We start from the raw sequence: 22176 nt of genomic DNA on the forward strand, positions 1-22176 counted from the left end.
GAATTTGTGGTGAGATGAGAGTTCTGCATTACCCTGGGGAAAATAGGGAAAGGTGACAAGGGCCAACCTGATGAAGAGTATACCGGACTGGGGTGTTTAGAAAACTCTGGAAGATAGCAGCAGTAACATGAGAAGAACCATCACCCTTCAAATAGCACACAAAAAGCAAGACACATGAAGGAGAAATACACATGTGTAGCAGCTAAGAAGATTCTGGGAATGTATGTTAAAGCATCCAAAATCTAGCACTTTCTAAGTGAAAGAAACAAATGGTTTCCCTGGGTTCTAAAAAGAGACTAAATATAATGCCCCCCCAAAAAAAAAACAGAGGAAAGAAAGTAATTCTGAGATGATTAGTCAAGAGACTCAATACAGACAGTGAATTTGAGGCATTGGGGTCCTTCCAGGGAGGATGAAGAGTTTTTTCTTGTTTTACTTTTTCCCTAGAAAAGTGGTTTATTTTTATTTGTATCTAGTGGAAATGGGACGGAGACTCAATAATAGGCAAGCATCAAACATATTTCATAATTTTTAAGTGATTTTAATGAGAAATAATTTACGAGTCATTGCTGCCCTCCAGTTTATTTCACTCTTAAATTGTCCCCTCTTGCACCTTAGCCTTCCCTCCAAGGGCCAGGCTTTTATCGCTGGGATCATTTGTTAAAAGTTCTGCTTTCTATGTGAGATTGCAAAAAAGATCTGTGTACTCAGGAACATTCTCACCATTTTCAAAGTATCCAATTTTTGTCTCACTTGCTTGGTAGAAACATGTCCCCTTGGGGTGTTCTTATCCACTTGAGTGCTTTAAGCCTACATTAATACACTTATTTAAATGAGATCTTTAATCAATATTTCATGGGATGCATTGAGGAGACCCATTTCATCTCTCTTAATCTCTGCAGGTGCAGGAGTGAGCGAAGGCAGTGGCCCAGGAAGACGGCATCATTTACACACAAATGAAGATGTTCCTATCAATCACGGACTTGTTGGGATGAATCATTTATAGGAAGGGGACAAGGTGTTTTATGTTCTGCAGAATGGAAGTTTTGGGTCCTTAAATACATATTAAAGACCAGTTATTCAAAGGGTCAAGGATAACCATCAGAGTGTCCTCCCAGATGGGAAAAGTACTAAGGATAACAAAAGGACATATGGGCCAGCTGGGACCACAAATCATGAGAATATTTATTTGTAAACTGGGATTTTTTTTTAATTATTTGTGTGTGTGTGTGTGTGTGTGTGTGTGTGTGTGTGGCCAGCTCAGCCCACCAGGGGGCGGGGCTGGCTGGCATGTGATGCTGTGGGATTGAACCGTGGTCCCTGTGCTTTGCTAACCTTGTTCTCAGTAGGTGCTTTAAACCACTGAGCCATCTCACCAGCCCCAAAACTGAGATATTTTGAAGAGATCTTGAAGTTCTATCATCTATGGGCAAATAAGACTCAAGCAGTGCTAAGGCTGAAGTGATCTTTTCAGCGGCAATTTCTTCTTGGGAATGTTTATATTGTGGTGACAAAAGGCGTGGGATTTGGCCCCAGGAGGGTGTTACCTCAGCTTGTGGCCCTAACACTGAATATCTATTTGTATGTGACTGTGAGCACTTAGTGTAGATCTCTCAAGTGTCGCTTCCTAAGCATAAAGCGTTTGATTAATAGCTAATATATATTGAGCACTTAGTCAGCATAAGGCATCCATCTAAGTTCTTAACCGGTATTATTACAATCCTTTCACAATCTTGAAAAATAGCTTTCAGAGAAAAAAGCTACTGATTTCCATAGCTGTATAGACAGTCTACAAAGGTGATTCCTCTCACTTTTTCCTTCTTTTTCAAAACCATCTTGACTCTTTTGGTCCCTTTGTCTTTCAATGTAAGGTTTTTGAATACATTTGTCTTATTATTTTACTGAGACTTTCCTGAAAATTACATTAAACCTTTGGTCTATTGGTAAGAAACAATAGCTTTACTAGATTTAGTCTTTCTATCCATGAAAATGGTATGTCTACTTATTTAGATTTTAAGATTTTTTTTAATGTATTTGGTACAGGGTCTCACTATGCAACTCAGACTTGCACTGATCCTCCTGTTTTCAGCCTTCTTAGTGCTGGGTTTACAGGTGTGTGTCACTGTTGAGTTATCTCATTGGCCCTATTTATCTAGATTTCATTTTATTTTTTAAAATATATTTTATTGGTACATTTTTATATACATAGCAATCACATTTATCATAGAGAATTTGTACCTGTACACGATATAACTTTTTTCCCTATTCCCCTACTTTCCTTCAAGCCCTCCACCCCTCCACATTTATAAAGCTTTGTTTTCATATTTTCCTTTTTTTGCATTTATTTTACTTTTCCCATCTTTCCTTTCCTTCTCCCTCTGTCCTTGTTCCCCTCCCCATTTGAACATTTTCTTCCCATTTTACAATATCTATTATATATTCTGGTCTTTATTTATACTTTCATTTTCTCACACCAGAGTAACAATGCAGTATTTACACATGTGTCTGATTTATTTCACTTAAGAGGATGAGTTCAATGTGCATCCATCTTCCTAGAAATGTCTCAAGTGTACTGTTCTTTATGGCACAGTAGTATACCACTGTATTAAAAAAAGTGTATTCTTTATCTATTCACATGTTGATAGATACTTGGATAATTTCCAAGATTTGGCTATTACAAACTGTATCACCATAAACATAGGTGTGTATAAATCACCGTACTCTGATGCTTTTAATCCTTTCAGGAAGATACTCAGAAGGGAAATGACTAGCTCAAAAGGAACCTCTAGTCCTAGGGGTTTTCTGTTGTTGTTTTTGCTTTTTGTGGCCAGCTCAGCACCCCCTGGAAGTGGGGCTGTCATGGCATGTGGTGCTGGGGATTGAACCGAAGTCCCTACACTTTGCCTAAGCTTGCCTAAGCAAGTGCTTTAGACTGCTGAGCTATCTTATCGGCCCCCTAGTCCTAGTTTTTTGTGAAATCCCCACACTTATTTCCACAGTGGCCACATCAGTCTGCACTCCCACCAACAGTGGAGAAGTCTTCCTCTTTCCCCATAGCCCTGCCAGCATTTGTTATTGGCCAAAATCTTGATGAAAGCCATTTTTTAGGTGGTGAGATGGAATCTTAGTGTTTTTTTTAATTTGTATCTCTTGAATGACCAGTGATATTGAACATTTTTTCATATATTTATTTGCTATTTGCATTTCCTCATCTGAGAAGTATATCTCAGATGCCCATTGCCCACTTATTTAGATCTTTGACTCTTTTGTCATCTGTTTTGAATATCTGGCTTATAGATTATGTACGTTTTGTGCAGCTCATATGCAAGGGCCAGTGAGATAGCTCAGCAGACTAAGTGCCTGCTTAGGCAAGCTCAGGGACCGGGTTTGATCCTGGGCACCACAGGCTGCCCCACCCCACCCCGAGGCCACCTAGTCCAAGTATGGTGGTGCATGCCTGTTATCCCAGTGCTGGGGAGGCTGAAAACAGAAGGATCACTATGAGTCGTATATGTGTAGTAAGACTCTGTGAGTCCCAGCTGTGTAGTAAGACCCTGTATCAAATACATAAAAAAAGAAAAGTTCATGTGTAACTATTTCATTTTTGAAATTATTTTAAATTTTATTTCATTTTAAAGTTTCAGTTTTTACATATTCAGTTCTATAGAAACATGATTAACTTTTGATTGATGGACCATTACAAGTTTCAAAGCAGCCTATGCTACAAAATGAGCTCAAGGCCAGCCTGAACTGCATAGTAAGATTTTGTCTCAAAAAAAGACCAAAAAACTATGAGTTCTATTGCTATGGAAGATAGCTGGAAATCATGATGCAATTAGAGCATTTTCTAAAGTTTTAATTTTTTTATTTTAATGTAATTGTGTGGCTTTCCTTTCCTTTGAGAATGCGCTACAGGTATGAGTTTAAGGCTCTTAATATTCAGAATACTTTGAATACATGTAATATACACAAATCATATATTTTTACCTAGAAACTAATTTTAAGATAAGGTCGTGCAAAAGCAAAAGTAAAATACTTTTTACTTTCATAAATTTTATGCATGATAATAGAGCAATGTGTTTCTTCTTAAATGTTTTCCTACAGGGAATAAGTCATAAAGATATTGTATTTGTAATTGTTTAACAATGCCTGAGTACAACATATGAGGGAGTAACTTTAACAAAAATAGAAATTTTGGTTTTCTGTAAGATGTTTTATTGTCAGATTGTCATTTCATATAATGGCTGTTGTTCTGTTTTTCATTACCTGAAGATACACCTGCATCTTCAAGAAGCCAGAGATCATGGGCCATAATGAATTCAAGGTACAAGAAGTTGGGGGCTTGGAGAAGATAAGCTTTATTTTTGGAGGCTTTTTAATAATTATTATTATAATAGAACATTCATGGGATGCTGTGATAATGCCATACATGTGTACATTGTATAACCATCAATCAGCACTGTTAACATTTCCATCCTCTTAGACATTACTTTAAAATGTTGGGTTAGCATATATGTGTTTATGGAGCACAGTCTGACATTGCAAATTATATAGTATATGTGATGAGAGCTCTGTTTATGAGGGAGGTTTGAGGTCTGAATGTAGAGTCAGTCTCTAATGTTAATCCAAAGTCAGCAAAGAGGTTAAATACCTTCATAATCATCTGGATAAGTGTCACTAGGCTGCTTTCCATTTCCTTGTTGACTTAGCAATAAAAATTCTCCACAAACTGGATGGCAGATGGGAATAGTCTAGTTTAACATAGAGTGGGTGTAAGTCACACATTGCTTAGTTCTGAATGCAGTGATTTTGTTGTTTCAGGAGATATTTGACAGTACTAAGTATGTCATGTTTGTTTTGGTACTAGGAAAAGAACTCTGGACCTGCCGTGCCACTGAGCTACATCCCCAACCCTTACATTCTGATGGTTAACTCTTAACCTTGAGCCTATTCTTTGGTGATACAGCATCCTACAGGAGTGGGAAATAATCATTCATGGTATTGTCCTGAGCTAATGGTGAGCAGGCTGAAGACCCAGGAGCACCTGGTTTTTCCCTTAGCAGCCATTCTTCTGATGTAATTGACTGTAAAAGGCATTTTATGCTGAACAATGTTTTTAAGAGAAGTACAGTTATCCTCTGCATAGAGTTTAGAGTTCAGAAGCAGATGTATTTAAGAAATGATTCTGAATGTGAGAGTGAAAGTTCTGAATTGTCTTCTGCCCATGCACCTTAAGGTTGATATTTGGGGGATGTACAGACTGCCCTTACACTAGTTTTCTTCAACATAATCTCACCTGGACAAGGGAGATGTGTGTCTGACACCAGGTCCACATGAGAAAGGAGAACAGTAGAACTAAGCAAGTAGACAACCTTATTTCCTAAATTGTAATGAGTTCATGAGTCATCTGAAAATCTTGATAGAAATATGGGAGGTGGGGTAAAATCTTCCTTGCCTAACTAGTTTGCAGCTGGGGTTGGCCCACAAGCCAACCACTTTTGGCCCACACTTTTAGTAGCAAAGATCCGTTTTTCCAACCTTAGAAAAGCGTCAACATCTGAAAATATGAATGTGTCTTATTAAGAGATCTGTGAGTATGATGTGCTTAAATAAAATGCATTAAACATGTCAGACAATGGCCTGGTGATATATAATAAACATGGAAGCCAACACCCAACCGTGTGATTATGTTGTCACTCTTTTTTATTGCTACCTGTTGAAGCCATTTCTTTAAGTTGGATGTGTTATATTCTACAGGTATTATTTCAGAGAAACAATTGGGGTTTTGTTAACATTTTTTACAAAATCTTTTTTACTTTTTTTCCTCTTTTACATATCTAAGTACAATTTAGACAAAACAAATTAAGGGTAACTGAAAAGCAGATTTGTAATGGCATTTGTAATTGTCAATTGGAGATAGTTTTTCACCTGTATTGTGTTGTTTTATCAGAAGTTATTTGCAATGGAAGGGGTTTCTATTCAGCTGCATATTAATAAAAAATGCCTACCTAGGGTTGAAGATTGTGTGAGTGTTTGTGCCTGCACGCATGTGTGTACATGTGTATGTGTGCGCATGACTGAAATGTGTGGCACCTTTGCCTCACCAATATCTAAAACTTTTTCTTTCCAAATTTACAAAATTCAACAAACTTCTTACTTAGATGTTTTATTCAAAACGTCTTTTATAATATGTTAATGATCTTGATAATGAAAAAATAAAAATGAGCCTCATAAAATGAGAAGGATAGCCAGGGATGCTCACCTTCTCTTTTTCCATGAAAAGTGTTGAAATGCTTGCTGAGAGCATGGAGAAAAAGAATGCATCTTTCCAAGTACAAAGGCAATTAATATTATAATTTAAATAATACATTACACATTGATGGAGAACAGAGCAGTAATGCTAGTGTTTTCGAGTTAACATTCCATCTTTTATAAAGTTAATAAATATATAAGTGGACATATAATCATTATTTTGATTGAAGAAATAGGGAAAAGGGGGAAAACAAAATCATTTTTTAAAAATAAAATCATTCTTAAAAGATTGCTACAGGTACTAGCAAGCAGTTAGGGCAGAAAATATTAATATTACTTAATCCTATGTGATTTTTCATATTTAATGTGTACCTACCATGTGGCTATATTACTTTGGAAATTTTCTTTAATAAAATACATGTATCATGTTAATATGACCCCTTAGTTATTACAGACTGATCAGAACCACAATCTCCCAAACAAGTGAATGGTAAGGGCTTAAATAAATGAGTCAAGTGTATGATTTAAAGGCTCCAGGAGGATCAAAACCATCTAACAGAATTTGAGATTTTTCTGAGGGCCAAAACAAAGATCTTCTCTGGATGGTCCACATCTATTCAGTTATCAAAACCAAGGCAGGAAATACTAAAGAAAGGTGGGACTCTGCCCTGCCATTCAAAGACTTTGAGAGTCAGCTCAAGCTCTTCTCCAAGTAAGACTGTTAGGTTAATTTAGGAGAACTACCTTATCTCCAGGAAGGTCTCCACCAAAGAGTGAGAGGCCTGCAGCTCTAATCTTTATCTAGTTAATTGAGGTTGGAGCCAGGTGTTCTTAGCTGTGGCCTTGTCTTGCCCTTTGCTTCGCAGGCCACTGTAGGCTTCAGTCAGTCAGGACCAATGACTCATGGAGATTCACTTACTATGTATGAGTCTGCCTCCATCTCCAGGAAAGGGGCCTAGGTCTTGAGAGACTCACACATAAACATGGAAAGTCAGTTGGTAAATACTAAAGCCCGCTCAGAGTCACTTCATAGTGGTCTCCATCAGACAGGAGCAAAATTTTCTTTTGACATGAACATATACTTGATCTTTGTAGAAAGCAGAACAGGGAATCACAGGCTAGATTCTGGAGATCCTCTCCATAAGACTGGAAACAGAGGCCCCCAAACAGGACCAGAGAGGAGCTATTATTTTGTCTAGATGCCTTTCTTTCCCTAGATTACACCAATGTGGTGCACCTGGTCACATGTGAAGGAATGGGGTGCATCTCAGGCCTGGCAACCTCAAAGAGGGCCTTAGGAGATGCAATGGCAAGAGAAGTGCAGTGAAGATCTGACACTCCCTTTGGGGGCTTTAAGAGGGAGGAAAAGTAAATGAAAGAAGTTATGAACTTCATTTTACAGAGAAAATAAAAACATATACTCCAAGAAAAATACTAAGGGCTCTATAACAGATAAGAAAATGAACTAATGATAGATAGATAGATAAAAGATAGCTAGCTAGGTAGGTAGGTAGGTAGGTAGGTAGGTAGGTAGATACATACATACGTATGTACATATGTACATACATACACAAAAAGAAGAGTTTGGATCTTAAACATTCCAAAAGGTCAAAAATTAACCCTTTTATATTATTTCTTCCAGGTATTTTGTCACAGAAACAGAAAGCTACTCACCAGAGATGGATTATATACATATATGTAAATTATATACATGTGTATTTTAAGATGAACTGAATGAAATTTTCCTTTGATAAATAAATAAATTGTAGTGATCTAACATATAGACAAGTCTCTAGTCTTAGATAATTTCAGTAAAAGCAGCTAATTTATGACTTGGTAGATACACAGTTTAACCGCAAGAGAACAACCCACTCCAGGCCAAAGAAGTTGTGAAGTAACAAAGACATAGCTTCCCACCATAGTCAAGGACTAGGAAGCTGAAGACACTCACAAATAAATTGACACAACTCCACTGTTGATTCTGATTGATATTAGAAACTGAGATGAAAGTTCTGGGTTGAAAGAAACATCAAATATTTGGGTAATTCATTTGAAGACAATTTATTTCTCAGCTTTACCTCTCTCTGAGCATGCCTCATAGTGCAGTACATACTTCTGTAATGAAATACTATCACATTTTGTGATTCCCAATCCTTCAGGGAAAGAATAATTATATAGATAATAATTATAGATATTATCTATAGATATATAGATAATATCTATAATATATATCTATAGATATAGATTATAATATATAATTATAATCATATAATTATATAGATTATAATTTCTTCTATAATGCATCATAATCCTTGAATGTAACATGACTAATAATGTTAAAGGAGGTTTTCATTACCTTCTTGTTTTGACTATGATAAGAACAGTTAACTTAAAATGTATAATAAAATTTGAGATCCATTATCCTTGGTTTACCAACATGTTTAGAAGAAAATGACAAAAAAAATTTTTTTTAATAAAAATAAACTTCTGTCACTAGCCTTTTGGATTTCTCCCCAAACCCAAATAACAGTTTGAAAAGTGAAGCAAAGTGACAAGAGACTCAGGGAAACATGAACCATGAGCCCACCATGCTGGCATGGCTGGGCTAAGGTCCTATTTTGTAAGGCTTAGATGTCATCTTCCTAACCTAACAAGGGGCTCCCAACAGGAACCTCTGTGGAGGATCAGGCCCCTGTGGGGTAACACTGGCCCATGAGGAGAGGGTGGTGTGGGAAGCATTTTGGCAAAGAGAGGTCTCTAAGTGGATCAGACAGCCAGGGCACCTGAGCCAAAGAAAGTTAGAAAGAGTCCTGAAATGACCACGGCCAGCATACCTGGGGGCTCACCAGACAAAGATCTCCTTAGATTGACTGTTTAAAGTTACAATTAGTCCAATATAGTCCCGTAGTCGATAATAGTAATGGGTTATCTACAGAACTGGCAATGTCAGAAGTTGTTGACTTGAGCCTTTTACAGCTCAGCATATCAATATGGCTTTACTTTTTATACCTGTGTTGATATGTGGGAAACCTGTGACTGGTATCCATTTTATAGTAGTGTCAGCCATCCTCTTAAGTTTTTATTCTTCTGCAAAGCTTCTATTCCCTCTTACCCCGCCTATTTGCCTTAAGTCTCCCGCTATGCCACGGGGGTGGGACCTTCCTCTGTTGCCTGGATACCTGCTGATGTCAAGAGCCCAGACTTCTTCATTCCGACACCCTTTATATACCCAGCACCTCCTCTGAATAAATGAGACTTGCTCAGAACTTGTCTTGGCCCCATTCTTTGTGTCTCCTGTCCCTTCTTATCCCCACTCCCCCTCTAGGGTCTCTGTTGACTCACCCGCAGGTCTGGACAAGTGGTGCCCAAAGTGGCTCAAGAACGGGGGATTTGTGAGGGACTCCCATTCATAAAGCACGCAAAAGTTAAGATAGAGGATCGGTCAACGCGGGAACCTGCTGCGTTTTCCAGGCCTTGGTAAGTGAGCGGCGATTATGGGCCAGACATTAAGCCAACATAAATTATTTGTTGAAAGTTTAGGCAGGCTTTAAAGACACGAGCAGTAAAGGTTAAAATTAAAGATTTGTGTCAATATTTTGAATATATTAAACAAGTTTGCCCATGGTTCCCTATCGAAGGAACTATTGATCAGAGGTGATGAAAAAGGGTTGGTGATGCCCTTAAGGATTATGATGAGACTTTTGGACCTGAAAAGGTCCCAGTCACAGGTTTCTCCTACTGGAATTTAATAGATGAAATTTTATCCCGGAGACACTGTGACCCGGTTGTTGCTAATGTGATAAAAAAAAGAAAAAAGAAAAAGAAAAGAAAAAAAGAAAAAAAAGGTGAAAATATACTACAGGGAGAAAAAGGCAAAACCCATCCTAAAGGACAAAAGGAACAAGAACAAACAGACAGAAAAAATAGAGAGGAAGATCTTACGTCTTTTGATGGCCATGACGAAGGGGACAATGAGGAACAAAAAGGGAACAAAGAGCCCTCTAAGGGCGCCCGCCCCCCATTTAGGGAACAAAGCCTTGAAAGTGAAACTAAGAAACCAGAGCCGCCAGATTCAGAATTACAGCCTGAGGAGAAAATTAACCCCTTTGATTTGGAAGAAGCCAAACCCAAGGTTATAAAATATGCTGAGTTGCCAAGGCCTCTTCAAGTTGAAGCTGATTATAATGAAGTTGATTGGGATGAACTGGCGGAGGAAGCCGCTGGATATCGTGACCGAGAGGGGCCGCCGAGGTTCAGCGCCCTCCGCCATATAGCTCTGATCCCAGCGCGCCTCCTTCGTCGTGTTCGGCTTCTGACCCCAGAAAAGAATTAAAAAGTAAAATTGAACTTCTCAAAGAACAGATAAAATTAGAAAAAGAGCATCAAGACTTCATAATCCAATTAGAAAGATTAAAAACAGGAAAACACACAAGTGAAAGTACAACCTGGGCAAAGGCCCCCTGTGTTCAAAGGCCACCGTGAGGGGTGCTATCCCCAAAAGCTCCCTCCTGTTAGACCCACCCATAGATCTAGATAAGGCAGAGGCATTTCCAGTGTCAGAAACAACAGGCGCTCAAGGACAGATTTGGCACCATTACACTAATTTCGATTTTAAAGTACTAAAGGAACTAAAAGCGGCGGTTGCCCAATACGGAGCCACGGCTCCATACAGCACAGCCATTTTAGAAACCATGGCTAACAGTTGGCTTACTCCTGAGGACTGGCAGGCATTAGCCAGAGCCACCCTCTGGGAGGGAGGGGGGATTATCTCCCATGGGAATCAGAGTATATGGAAAATTGCAAAGATACTGCCAATCGAAATGCACAAGCTGGCAACGGGTGGAATTTTGATATGTTAACAGGAGGCAGCAATTATGCCATCAAGGATGCGCAAATGCGGTACAATACAGGTCTCTATGCTCAAATTCAAGCAGCTGCTGCTAAGGCATGGAGGAAACTGCCCACTAAAGGGGATGTAAGTTCCTCCCTCACTAACATTAGGCAAGGACCGGAGGAGCCTTTTGCAGAATTTGTCCACCACTTGCTTACTGCAGCCGGGAGGATCTTTGGCACTGCTGATGCAGGTACAGATTTTGTTAAACAATTGGCTTTTGAAAATGCTAACGCTACCTGCCAGGCTGCCATTAGACCATGCAAAAAGAAGGCCAATTTGACGGGCTATATACGCCTCTGTTCTGACACTGGGTCTGCTTATCAACAGGGTCTTTTCAATAACGGAACTTAGAAAAAATGGGGTATACAGATGAATGTCCATTTTGTATCTGTGTATTCAAAGTGGTTGGGATAGATATATAGTTGCATTCTGTTAATGAATAGAATGATTTGTTCTAATGGAGTTTGTAAATAGGATCACAAGTCCGCATCTTGTACAGCAATTAACCACTAAGAAGAATATATGCAGTGTATTATTTGTTGAAAAATAAAAAAATAAATAAATAAAAAATAATAATAAACTAAAAAAAAAAAACAAAAAAACAGGGTCTTGCCATGGCTGCTGCTCTTCAGGGACATACAGTTGAACAATTTTTATCTCAATAAAACAAAATCAAATGTTTTAACTATGGAGAGGCTGGCCATTATGCAAAGAACTGTAAAAAGAGCACAAAAACTAGCTCCAAACCCCAGGCACGAGGATTATATCCCAGGTGTAAAAGAAGAAAACACTAGGCTAATGAGTGTAGGTCTAAAAAGGATGTTGATGGCAATGATCTGCCTCCACTGCAGGGAAACCGGAACAGGGCCCAGCCCCAGGCCCCCAAACCCAAGCAAATCTTTGGGGCAGTCAATTTTGTTCCACCAAACAACAATCCATTTCAGGGCTCCTCAGAGCCACAACCAGAAGCGCAGGATTGGACCTCAGTTCCGCCACCCACACAGTATTAACTCCTGATATGGGGATACAAGCCCTCCCCATTGGGGTTTTTGGCCCACTACACAAAGATATGTTTGGCCTTAGAGTGGGGCGCAGTAGCTCAACCCTTAATGGGCTACAGGTTTTCCCTGGAGTCAGAGATAATAATTTTGAGGGAGAAATAAAAGTTATGGCATCTTCCCCTAAAAACATCAATACCATTCAAACTGGACAGAGATTTGCCCAATTATCACTTCTACCTCTAATTTCTACCTCTAATAAAATAGTGTCAAAACAGAGGGGTGATAGGGACTTTGGACTGTCAGACGTTTATTGGACAAAAGTTATATCAGCTCAGAAACCCCTCATGTCTTTGTGGCTAGAAGGCAAAGAATTCTCAGGGTTAATAGACACAGATGCGGATGTCACCATCATTAAAAAGGAAGATTGGTCTGCCGCTTGGCCTCTAGTTGCTACCATGACCCACTTAAAGGGAATAGGTCAAAGCCAAAATCCTGAGAGAAGTTAAAAACTCTTAAATTGGAGGGACCATGAGGGAAACCAGGGCACCATACAGCCTTATGTCATAGAAGGATTGCCCATAAACCTTTGGGGCAGAAATCTGCTGTCCCAACTGGGACTGATTATGGGTAGCTCTAATACTGTTGTCACTGCCCAGATGTTAAAAAGTGGATATTTACTAGGTCAAGGTTTAGGAAAAAATAATACAGGGATATTGGAGCCTATAAGAGCCACCCCCAATACAAACAGGGCAGGATTAGGCCATTTTACCTAGGGGCTGTTGATACTCCTGTGGCCCATGCAGAAAAGTTCACGTGGCTCCCTAAAGAATCTGTATGGGTCAATCAATGGCCCCTCTCTTCTGAAAAATTATTGGCTGCAGAGCAGCTGATACAGGAGCAGCTTGATGCTGACCAGATCATCCTCAGTAACTCTCCCTGGAATACCCCTATCTTTGTCATTAAGAAAAGGTCAGGCAAATGGCAACTGCTGCAAGACCTTAGAGCAATAAATAAGACCATGGTCTTAATGGGAGCCTTGCAGCCAGGCCTCTCTTCACCTGTTGCCATACCCCTAGGTTACTTTAAGGTTATTATAGATTTAAAAGATTGCTTTTTTACTATTCCTTTGCATCCAGATGATCAAAAACGTTTTGCCTTCAGTTTGCCTGCTGTTAATTTTAGAGAACCTATAAAAAGATTTCAATGGCATGTCCTACCACAAGGCATGGCCAACAGCCCCACCTTGTGTCAGTCCTTTATTGCCTCAGCCATATAGTCAGTAAGAGATCACTGGCCAAAAATGTACATCATTCATTATATAGATGATATATTGCTGGCTGGAAAAATTGATTCTGAGGTTTTGAGGTGTTATGATGAGCTACGTATTGCCCTACAAGACAAGGGCCTAGAAATAGCCCCTGGTAAAGTACAGCTTGCAGATCCATATACGTACTTGGGATTTCAGATGAAGAGACCTCAGGTCTCCTTACAAAGGCTACAATTAAGGCTAGACAAACTCAAAACCTTACATGATTTTCAAAAGCTCCTTGGGGATATAAACTGGCTCATGCCTTATTTAAAGCTTAGTAAGGGTGAGTTAAAACCCCTTTATGACATACTACATGGGGATGCTAACCCCACATCCCCCCGAGAGCTCATGCCGCAGGGGAGACAGGCTATACATATAGTAGAACAAGCCATTCATTCTCAAACTGTTACCTTCATTGATTATGATAAGCCTCTAAAGTTTATTATATTCAAAACAGTGCTCTCCCCCACTGCTGTCTTTTGGCAGACTGCACCCTTAATGTGGGTTCATTTACCAGCCACACCCAACAAGTCATTCAGCCATATTATCAAGCTGTATCCGACCTTATAATCTTGCGTAGAGAACTAGGGAGATGTTACTTTGGTAAGGAACCAGATATAATCATACAACCTTATAACAAAGAACAAATCAGCTGGCTTATGCAAACTACTGAGTTTTGGCCCATCGCTCTGGCCTCCTACATGGGCCTCCTAGACAACCATTATCCCCCAGATAAACTCATTGACTTTGCTAACAGACGTGATTTTGTTTTTCCTGCCGTCACAGCGTTTAAACCCTTAGACAATGCCTTGGTAATATTTACTGACAGTTCATCTACAGGTATAGCTGCCTACACATATCAAGAAAATACAATAGCCTTCACAACAAATGATCTATCCACCCAATTAACAGAATTACAAGCTGTCATTGCAGTTTTCTCTGTATTTCCTTTTCAGCCCCTTAATATTTATACAGACAGTGCATATATTGCACACTCGGTTCCATTTTTAGAGACAGCTGGCCAAATCAAAACTGCCTCCAATGCCGGAGAGCTATTCAGACAATTACAAAAATTAATTAACAAAAGAATTCATCCATTTTTCCTGGGACACTTACATGCCCATTCTGGGCTCCCAGGACCCCTGGCCAAGGGAAATAAAAAAACTGATCTGGCCACCCAGCCGCAGACCTCTCTTCATATATTATTTGGCATTTGTATCAACGACACTGTTGATAAAATTGTCCTAGCACAGAACACACATGAGTTACATCACCTTAATGCTCAAATCCTCTGATTTATGCACAAAATTACCAGAGAACAAGCCAAACAAATAGTTAAAAATTGCTCTTCCTGTGCCACACATCTTCCAGTCCCACATCTTAGGGTCAACTCTAGAGGTCTAATACCTAATGCACTTGGCAAATGGACATCATTCACCTTTCTGAGTTCAGCAATCTCAAATACGTACATGTAATTGTGGATACCTTTAGTGGTTTTATTTACGCTTCCCTCCAAACTGGCAAAGCCACCAAACATGTAATCAATCATATGCTAGCTTCCTTGGCAGTCCTAGGATGTCCACAACAATTAAAAACTGATAATGGCCCAGGCTATGTTAGTTCGGCCTTTACCCAATTCTGCAGGTGCCTCAATATTCAACATATAAAAGGCATACCTTATAATCCTCAAGGCCAGGGGATAGTTGAAAGAGCACATCTCTCCTTAAAAGTCACCATTGACAAAATAAAAAAGGGGGAATGGTACCCCACTAGGGGATCACCCAAAAATATCTTGTCTCATTCCTTATTCATCCTCAATTTTTTAAATTTGGATGGCAATGGACAATCTGCAGCCACTCGTTTCTGGCACACAGAAACACAAAAGCAATTTGCCTCAGTATTATGGAGAGACCCCTTAACAAATTCATGGCATGGCCCAGATCCGGTCCAAATTGGGGGCTGGGGATCAGTATGTATCTACTCTAAAGAAATGAAATTTGCAAGATGGCTACCAGAACATTTGGTCAAACAAATTGGCCAGACCCGAGGCATAGCAGACAACCTCCCAGATGACTCTAGGGACGAAGGCGTGACCTGAGAAAATTCTCCTATTTTTTCTTTCAGATCATGAAATTAAAGTCCTGGATCCTGCCACTGGGAATATTGCTGATTCTGCCATGGTTCTCAAGAGGTGGTCTAGAAGCTCCAAAAAACCTAGATGAATTACTACAAAACATGTTTGGCCCTCCGTGTGAGTGTCGTAGAGGTAACCGTAAGACCAAACCTACCACATTCGCCCAGTCCACTGATTGTGGCAACAAAATAGCCTTCCTTACGTATACATCCAGGATAGGAGGAGGCTACTCCCAGGGTTGGGAATGCTATAACAAACCCCATATAATACCAAATATTAATGGCCAACCAGGATCATGCCCTACAGGATGCCCATACAAAGCAGAAATGCATTCTTCTTGTTATGATTCTGTACAAGAATGCACGGGTAAGGATAATAAAACTTACTTTACTGCCATATTACAGAAAACTGCCTCTGGCACCTTTGGGGGCGATTGGTCCACCACTCCACAAGTCCTTGGGTCATCCAAGTATGCCCAGGCCTCATGTGAAGGCACCCCTGGATACCCAGTCTGCTGGAATAGAATTGCCCCGTTACATGTTTCTGATGGCGGTGGGCCCCAAGACACTATTAGAGAACTACAGGTACAAAAACGTATGGAACAGATTATAGAACAAATGTTCCCTGAGATAAATTATCGTCCCCCAGCACTCCCCAAGTCTCGAGGGGTGGACTTGGATACTCAGACTTCAAATATCCTAGAGGCCACACACAAGGCCCTTAATGCTTCCAGCCCAAGCTTAGCCCAAGACTGTTGGCTGTGTATGACCCTAGGCACTCCAATGCCCCTAGCTCTCCCTTCTAATCTTACCCCACAAGACCTCATAAGCTCCAAAAGCACAAATTGTAGTGCTAGCCTCCCTCTTAGGGTCCAACCTGTAGCGTTCAAAAATTTTTCTTGTGTGCAGGGGAGCGTCCATAATGATAGCTTTACCATTGATGTTGGATTTGTTACCTTCACCAGCTGCAATCAAATATTTAACTACAGTAGCCCTATCTGCCCAAAAAAGGGACATGTGTTTATATGAAGAGGAAATTTAGCCTTCACATTTTTACCTGCCAACTGGACAGGGCTATGCGTTATGGCTACCTTGTTGCCTGACATAGATGTCATATCTGGAGAAGAGCCCGTGCCCATTCCCAGCTTTGACTATGCCACGGGCCGCACTAAAAGGGCAGTTCAGCTCATCCCTTTGTTGGTGGGACTAAGAATTACAGGGGCCCTGGGAACAGGTACAGCAGAATTAGGGGTAGCAGTGCATTCTTATACTAAATTATCTAATCAGCTGATTGATGATGTACAAACATTATCCGGTACCATCCAAGACATCCAAGATCAAATAAATTCTTTAACAGAAGTAGTCCTAGAGAATAAAAGAGGTTTAGATCTCTTAACAGCAGAACAGGGAGGGATCTGCTTGGCTTTGCAGAAACGCTGCTGCTTCTACGCAAACAAGTCCGGTATTGTTCGAGATAAAATAAGGAGACTTCAAGAAGATCTTAGTAAGAGGAGAAGAGAGCTATTTGAAAACCCCTTTTGGGGCACATGGAATGAAATACTACCCTATCTCCTCCCCCTATTGGGATCCTTGATTGGACTATTAATACTTTTATCAATAGGACCCTGTCTTTTCAATAGGCTAATGACTTTCGTTAAACAACAACTGGATGCCATTAAGATGCAGCCCATACAGGTCCATTACCACAGGCTTGAGATGGCCAACAGAGAAAGTTGTGCTGACCTCGAAGGAGTACATTATGATGATGCCCAATCCGGGTAAAGAGACTTTCTCACCTTGGTGCAATGGACTAGATAGCCAGAGACAAACAACTAAAAGCTCACACGCATCACCGGCCGCCGCCCAAGACAGGAGCTGGGCCTTCTGCTGCCCTGCCTTCCTATGATGAAAAAGGTCTAGTTCAGTCCCGTGTAAAAGCATCTTGACCCAAGACAGGCACAGTCCCCTCAAGGAATGATGGCCTTTAAAATTTTAAAGAAAAAAGGGGGACCTGTGGGAAACCTGTGACTGGTATCTATTTTATAATAGTGTCAGCCATACTCTTAAGTTTTTATTCTTCTACTGAGGTAAGCTTCTGTTCCCTCTTACCCCACCTATTTGCCTTAAGTTTCCTGCTACGCCAAGGGGGTGGGACCTTCCTCTGTTGCCTGGATACCTGCTGACGTCAAGAGCCCAGACTTCTTCATTCCTACACCCTTTATATACCCAGCACCTCCCCTGAATAAACGAGACTTGATCAGAATTTGTCTCCATTCTTTGGGTATCCTGTCCCTTCTCATCCCTACTCCCCCTCTAGGGTCTCCGTTGACTCACCTGCAAGGCGGGACATTTATACTTTTCTGCTGAATGGTTAAGACCAAGATAAAGCAAGACTTATATAACAAAAATGTAACTTGTATCTGCCAAGGTCAGTCAAATCCCCTCAGGATTTACCCTGAAACCCTGTACAGCAGTTTGTAGATCTTTTGTCAGTGTCTGACAAAACTAAACAAAAAAGGGGGATATAAATGAAGGCCCATTTTGTAGTGAAAAAATATATATAATATATACATCTATATATAGATATATATGTCTGTGTATACAAAATAGGATAAATATACAGCTATTTTCTCTTAGTTCAATGAGAAAAAGATTCGTGCTAATAGTGTTTAGACAAGATATGTCTGCATTTTGTACTATGAATAACTACCATGAAGACAACAATATGCAATGTATTAATAATTGTAACTGCCCTACTAATCTGTTTTGAAACAGTCTCATTGCTATTTCTTTATTAATAAAGTTAATTAAAGAAAAAGAGCTCGCCTACTACAGATTCTGCTGAAGCCCTCCAGGTCCACCTCCGTGTCAGATTTTCCCGCTGGTAGCCCCAAATGCTGACCTCAATTTGTCAGAGTGGTAGTCACTTTTGTGTATGAAAACCCCTAAACAAAGACTCCTACAGGTCTTCCCCTTCGCGTCCTCTGACCCAGGTGTATTTATTTGCCTAGGAGCTCTTTGTTTTTGCTTTTCAATAAGTGCTGCTTTCTTCCCTTACTCTACAATAAATGCTTTTCTTAGTCTTCTTCTGAACGTCTATCTTATAATTCTTTCTGGGTTGAGAGAATCTACTACCTGCACAGCAACAAAAATGTTTATTTCTGAGGTTACATTGTGATTGGACTTTTTTTTCAAGTTTGAACTATAGTTTATGTTAAATAGTCTGATTTAATCATTTCATAACAAATAGTGTACATTTATCATAATATATCTTATAAAATAGTTTCATTTCAAAATTTTAAAAGTAGCGCATATTAAATTGTTTTTACTGACTTGAGTATGTTAAGTAAGATTGATTTAAAGTTCTTTTGAGCTCATATAACTCACCAAATAAGCAAAAACTAGATAACTCAAAGGAAAAAAAATTAAAATTCCATGACAAAAGAACTTCAGTGATAAGTTAAATACAATCTCTAAATGCCGTGAGCTGAAATATTAGGCAAAACCCTGAATAAAGTAAAAATTTTAAAAAAAAGATGTGGAAGCTTATCTTGCACCTCTACAGCCCCTATTCATTTCCTTCTTCAATTTTGATAAAAAAGAATAAAAGTTAAAAAGGCAATTACTTTCCCTTAACCCTCACGTGTAGATATGCAAAGAGCCGAAGGCACAATGCTGTGTTTAAAATGGGGGAGGGCTTTTCTCTCTTGGGAGTGCTGCTGGTCATCAGAGCCCATGAAGTGCCAGCCACCAGCCTTGCATTTGTGCTTCAAAACCTGTTAAGACGAAAGCTAAGGGGCGGGGGAGATGGCTCAGTAGAGTAAGCACTTCCCTGGCAAGAGCAAGGGCCTAAATTCAATCTCTGGTTCCGGAAAAAAAAAAAAAAAAGATGAAAGCTAAATGTAATGTTATTTGAGAAATCTTGAAACCACTTTTTGTATTATATCTTTTTCCTTTTTATTCATCATTTTTAGAACGACTTACTTTGCATTTAAATTTGAAATTAACAACTTAGAGAACTAGAAACTAAAGCCAAGTAATGTAACCTGTTTACAGAAGTAACAGTGCCACTGAAGTCCACCGAGCGCGTACTGCGAGCTCAGCGCTGCTGCGTAAAGACCTCACTCACGAAGTCAGTTACTCCGCACCTTGTAAGTGAGCTCAAGGAATCTGCGCTACACGGTTTGGAGCTGAGGAAGGAAGCACTGCTTCCTGTGAGTGTGTGGAAGGGACCTGCTGCTCAGTGGCTGCTTGGAGGCTGGAAAGAAAGGGTCACAGCTGAGTCATGCTCTCTATCACAGCCTCTCCCAGGATCCAGGCTCTGCTCCATCGGTCTTTGTCCCAGGGCACCAGAAGGCAAGGAATCCTGGTCATGTTCTGGGAGGTCAGCCAAATCAGGTCATGGACAAAAGCGGGGTTCTCTTTTGGCATACCATGACAAATGGCCAGGGTATGCCAAGGAGCTGATGGAGACCAGTCTGGAGGTGAGGTGTGACACAGGCTGAAGTGCACCCCAGGATGCTGACCAACTGCCTTACCAATCCTCTGTCCCCTGTGTGGAGAGAAGCAGAGTACAGGTGGCTGTACACCACTCTGTCACAGGTATGGCCCTCACCTGGAATTTAGCTCCTGGCTCCCCGCCTCTGCATGGCAGAGCTGCCTCCTGCAGGGACTTCTTGGTGATCTGTGATGGATTTCTGGCCATATGGAACCCTGCCAGCGTAATTATGGCAGGTGATCCAACATGGCATTGGGTCCCAAAACAATGTGTCACTCCCAGATCAACTTTTATATTCTTTGGGCTCCAAAATAGGCTTTTTGTCTCCTTTTCACACACATGCCAGCGACCCTCCAACCCTCTCCTACATGATGCTTCACCTGCCCATGTAAACTCCACCCATAGTCCAACCCAATAAAACCCCACTCCCGTCTCCTTCTTCTGAGGGTTCCCTGCTTCTCTTCAAGCAGCCCTCCTGTGCCAAAAATAAAGGCCTCTTTATTTCTTTCCTGTCTTTCACTTGCACCAAAGAAAAAACCTTACATTGCTGTGCCATGACTCGGATTAGTTGGGGTGTATAGCTCCTGGGGGCTACCTCAGTTTTGAGGTAATGAGATCAAAACCCCAGCTAATGAGCCACCATTTCCCTCTTCTTCATCCCCACCTGTGCCATTGCCAGCCTCCATCCAGCACCAACCATTCTCAGTTCTCACAAGTGAGCCACCTCTCAGTCCAGGAGCTCCAGCCTCAGCTCAATCAGTCTCTCAGTCAAAAATCATGGGCCCATGGCAGGATTCCCCTCATCCCAGAATAACTCTAAGCCCTCAGGGTATCTCTAAGCCCTGAAAAGGATATCCCTCTGTCCCCTGGGTGATGATCAACTGGGGCCAATGGACACTTCTCAGTCTCTGTCCCACTCCATAAAGGGATAATGTTTCTTTTCAGTGCGCAGCTTCAGCCTTTTAGCTGACCTTTAATTCAATCACTATGAGAAACAGTCCTTCCCAGACCAAAAACTACAATACTCTTGAGCATAACACCCTAGGTCTCTGGGAGACCACCAAGCCAGAACAACTGGGTTTTGTTGTTGTTTTGTTTTGTTTTGTTTTGCTTTGCTTTGCTTTGCTTTGTTTTTCAGAACCAGGGATTGAACTCAGACCCTTGTGCTTGCCAGGCACGTGCTTATTCTACTGAGCCATCTCCCCGGCCCCCAGAACAACTGGTTTTTAAAAATCTTTTTCCACCACAGTGGCAAACAGTCAGAAATCCCTTACATGCCTTCTTGTTCACAGGGCACACCCCTCCCTCTTTCAGGCATATGGAGCGACCTAAACAATTTTGGCCCACTCTGCATCACCAAACCCCCCTTGCCTGATCTCCCACCCCAATGCCTCTCCAAACCCTGTCAATCTCCTCAACTGGCCACTTGCATCCCATCTCCCCCTCACTCCCAAGCCTCCACTACTTTTTCCTCTGCTTCTCTGTTGCCACTTTCTCTCAGCCACACCTACGCCTGTGGGAGCCAGCAGACCATGCTGGTCCCAGGCAGCCATGCACATCACAGTGCAAGCTCCATATACCCAAACCCTCAGAGCTCCCCCTCCACACTCGGCTGCATCCTTGTCTTCTTCTTCACCTTTTGTTTGCCCCAACCCAAATCTCTCACTCATTCATCACAAAGGCAGCCTTCGCCTCTTCTTCCTCCAAGTTTCTCACTTTGGAACAAAGCCTGTATGATCTGGGAACAGTTGAGGGCACACTCTTCCCTAGGCTGAGGGGCCCAGCTGGGCACACCCCCTCCCTCTGTGATCTGCCAGGGTGCTTGAACTGGCAGGGACAGCAGGCCACAGAGGACATGCTCATGGTGCTCCCCGCACCACTGCTACCCCATCTATCCTGCTCTTCCGGCTGAGCCTGCTCCTCACCACCCCCCTCACCCACCTTACCAAGTGACCCCCTCTGCACCATAAAAAGGGGTTCTGAGTCCATGGCTTCCTGGCCCTCCCCCAAGCCTGTGCCTAAATCAGAAAAAAAAAAAGTCTCTTCTGCTGGTCCAGTCCCTGTCAGTTCCAACAAGCTGCAAAAGTTA

The 22176-nt window shown here is 41.1% G+C and overlaps 1 protein-coding gene across 1 annotated transcript; it reads left to right on the forward strand.

Moving 5' to 3' along the window:
* The first annotated feature begins 9336 nt into the window (after nucleotides 1-9336).
* LOC111816378 (syncytin-1-like) lies at nucleotides 9337-17568 on the forward strand. The gene is given in 2 exon segments (XM_023713473.1): nucleotides 9337-9729; nucleotides 15581-17568. A coding segment is annotated over 1 exon segment (1788 nt). The 5' UTR covers nucleotides 9337-9729; nucleotides 15581-15583; the 3' UTR covers nucleotides 17372-17568.
* Nucleotides 17569-22176: the final 4608 nt, after the last annotated feature.

The sequence above is a fragment of the Octodon degus genome, unplaced genomic scaffold (assembly GCF_000260255.1).
Source record: "Octodon degus isolate 3935 unplaced genomic scaffold, OctDeg1.0 scaffold00031, whole genome shotgun sequence".
Taxonomy (NCBI): domain Eukaryota; kingdom Metazoa; phylum Chordata; class Mammalia; order Rodentia; family Octodontidae; genus Octodon; species Octodon degus.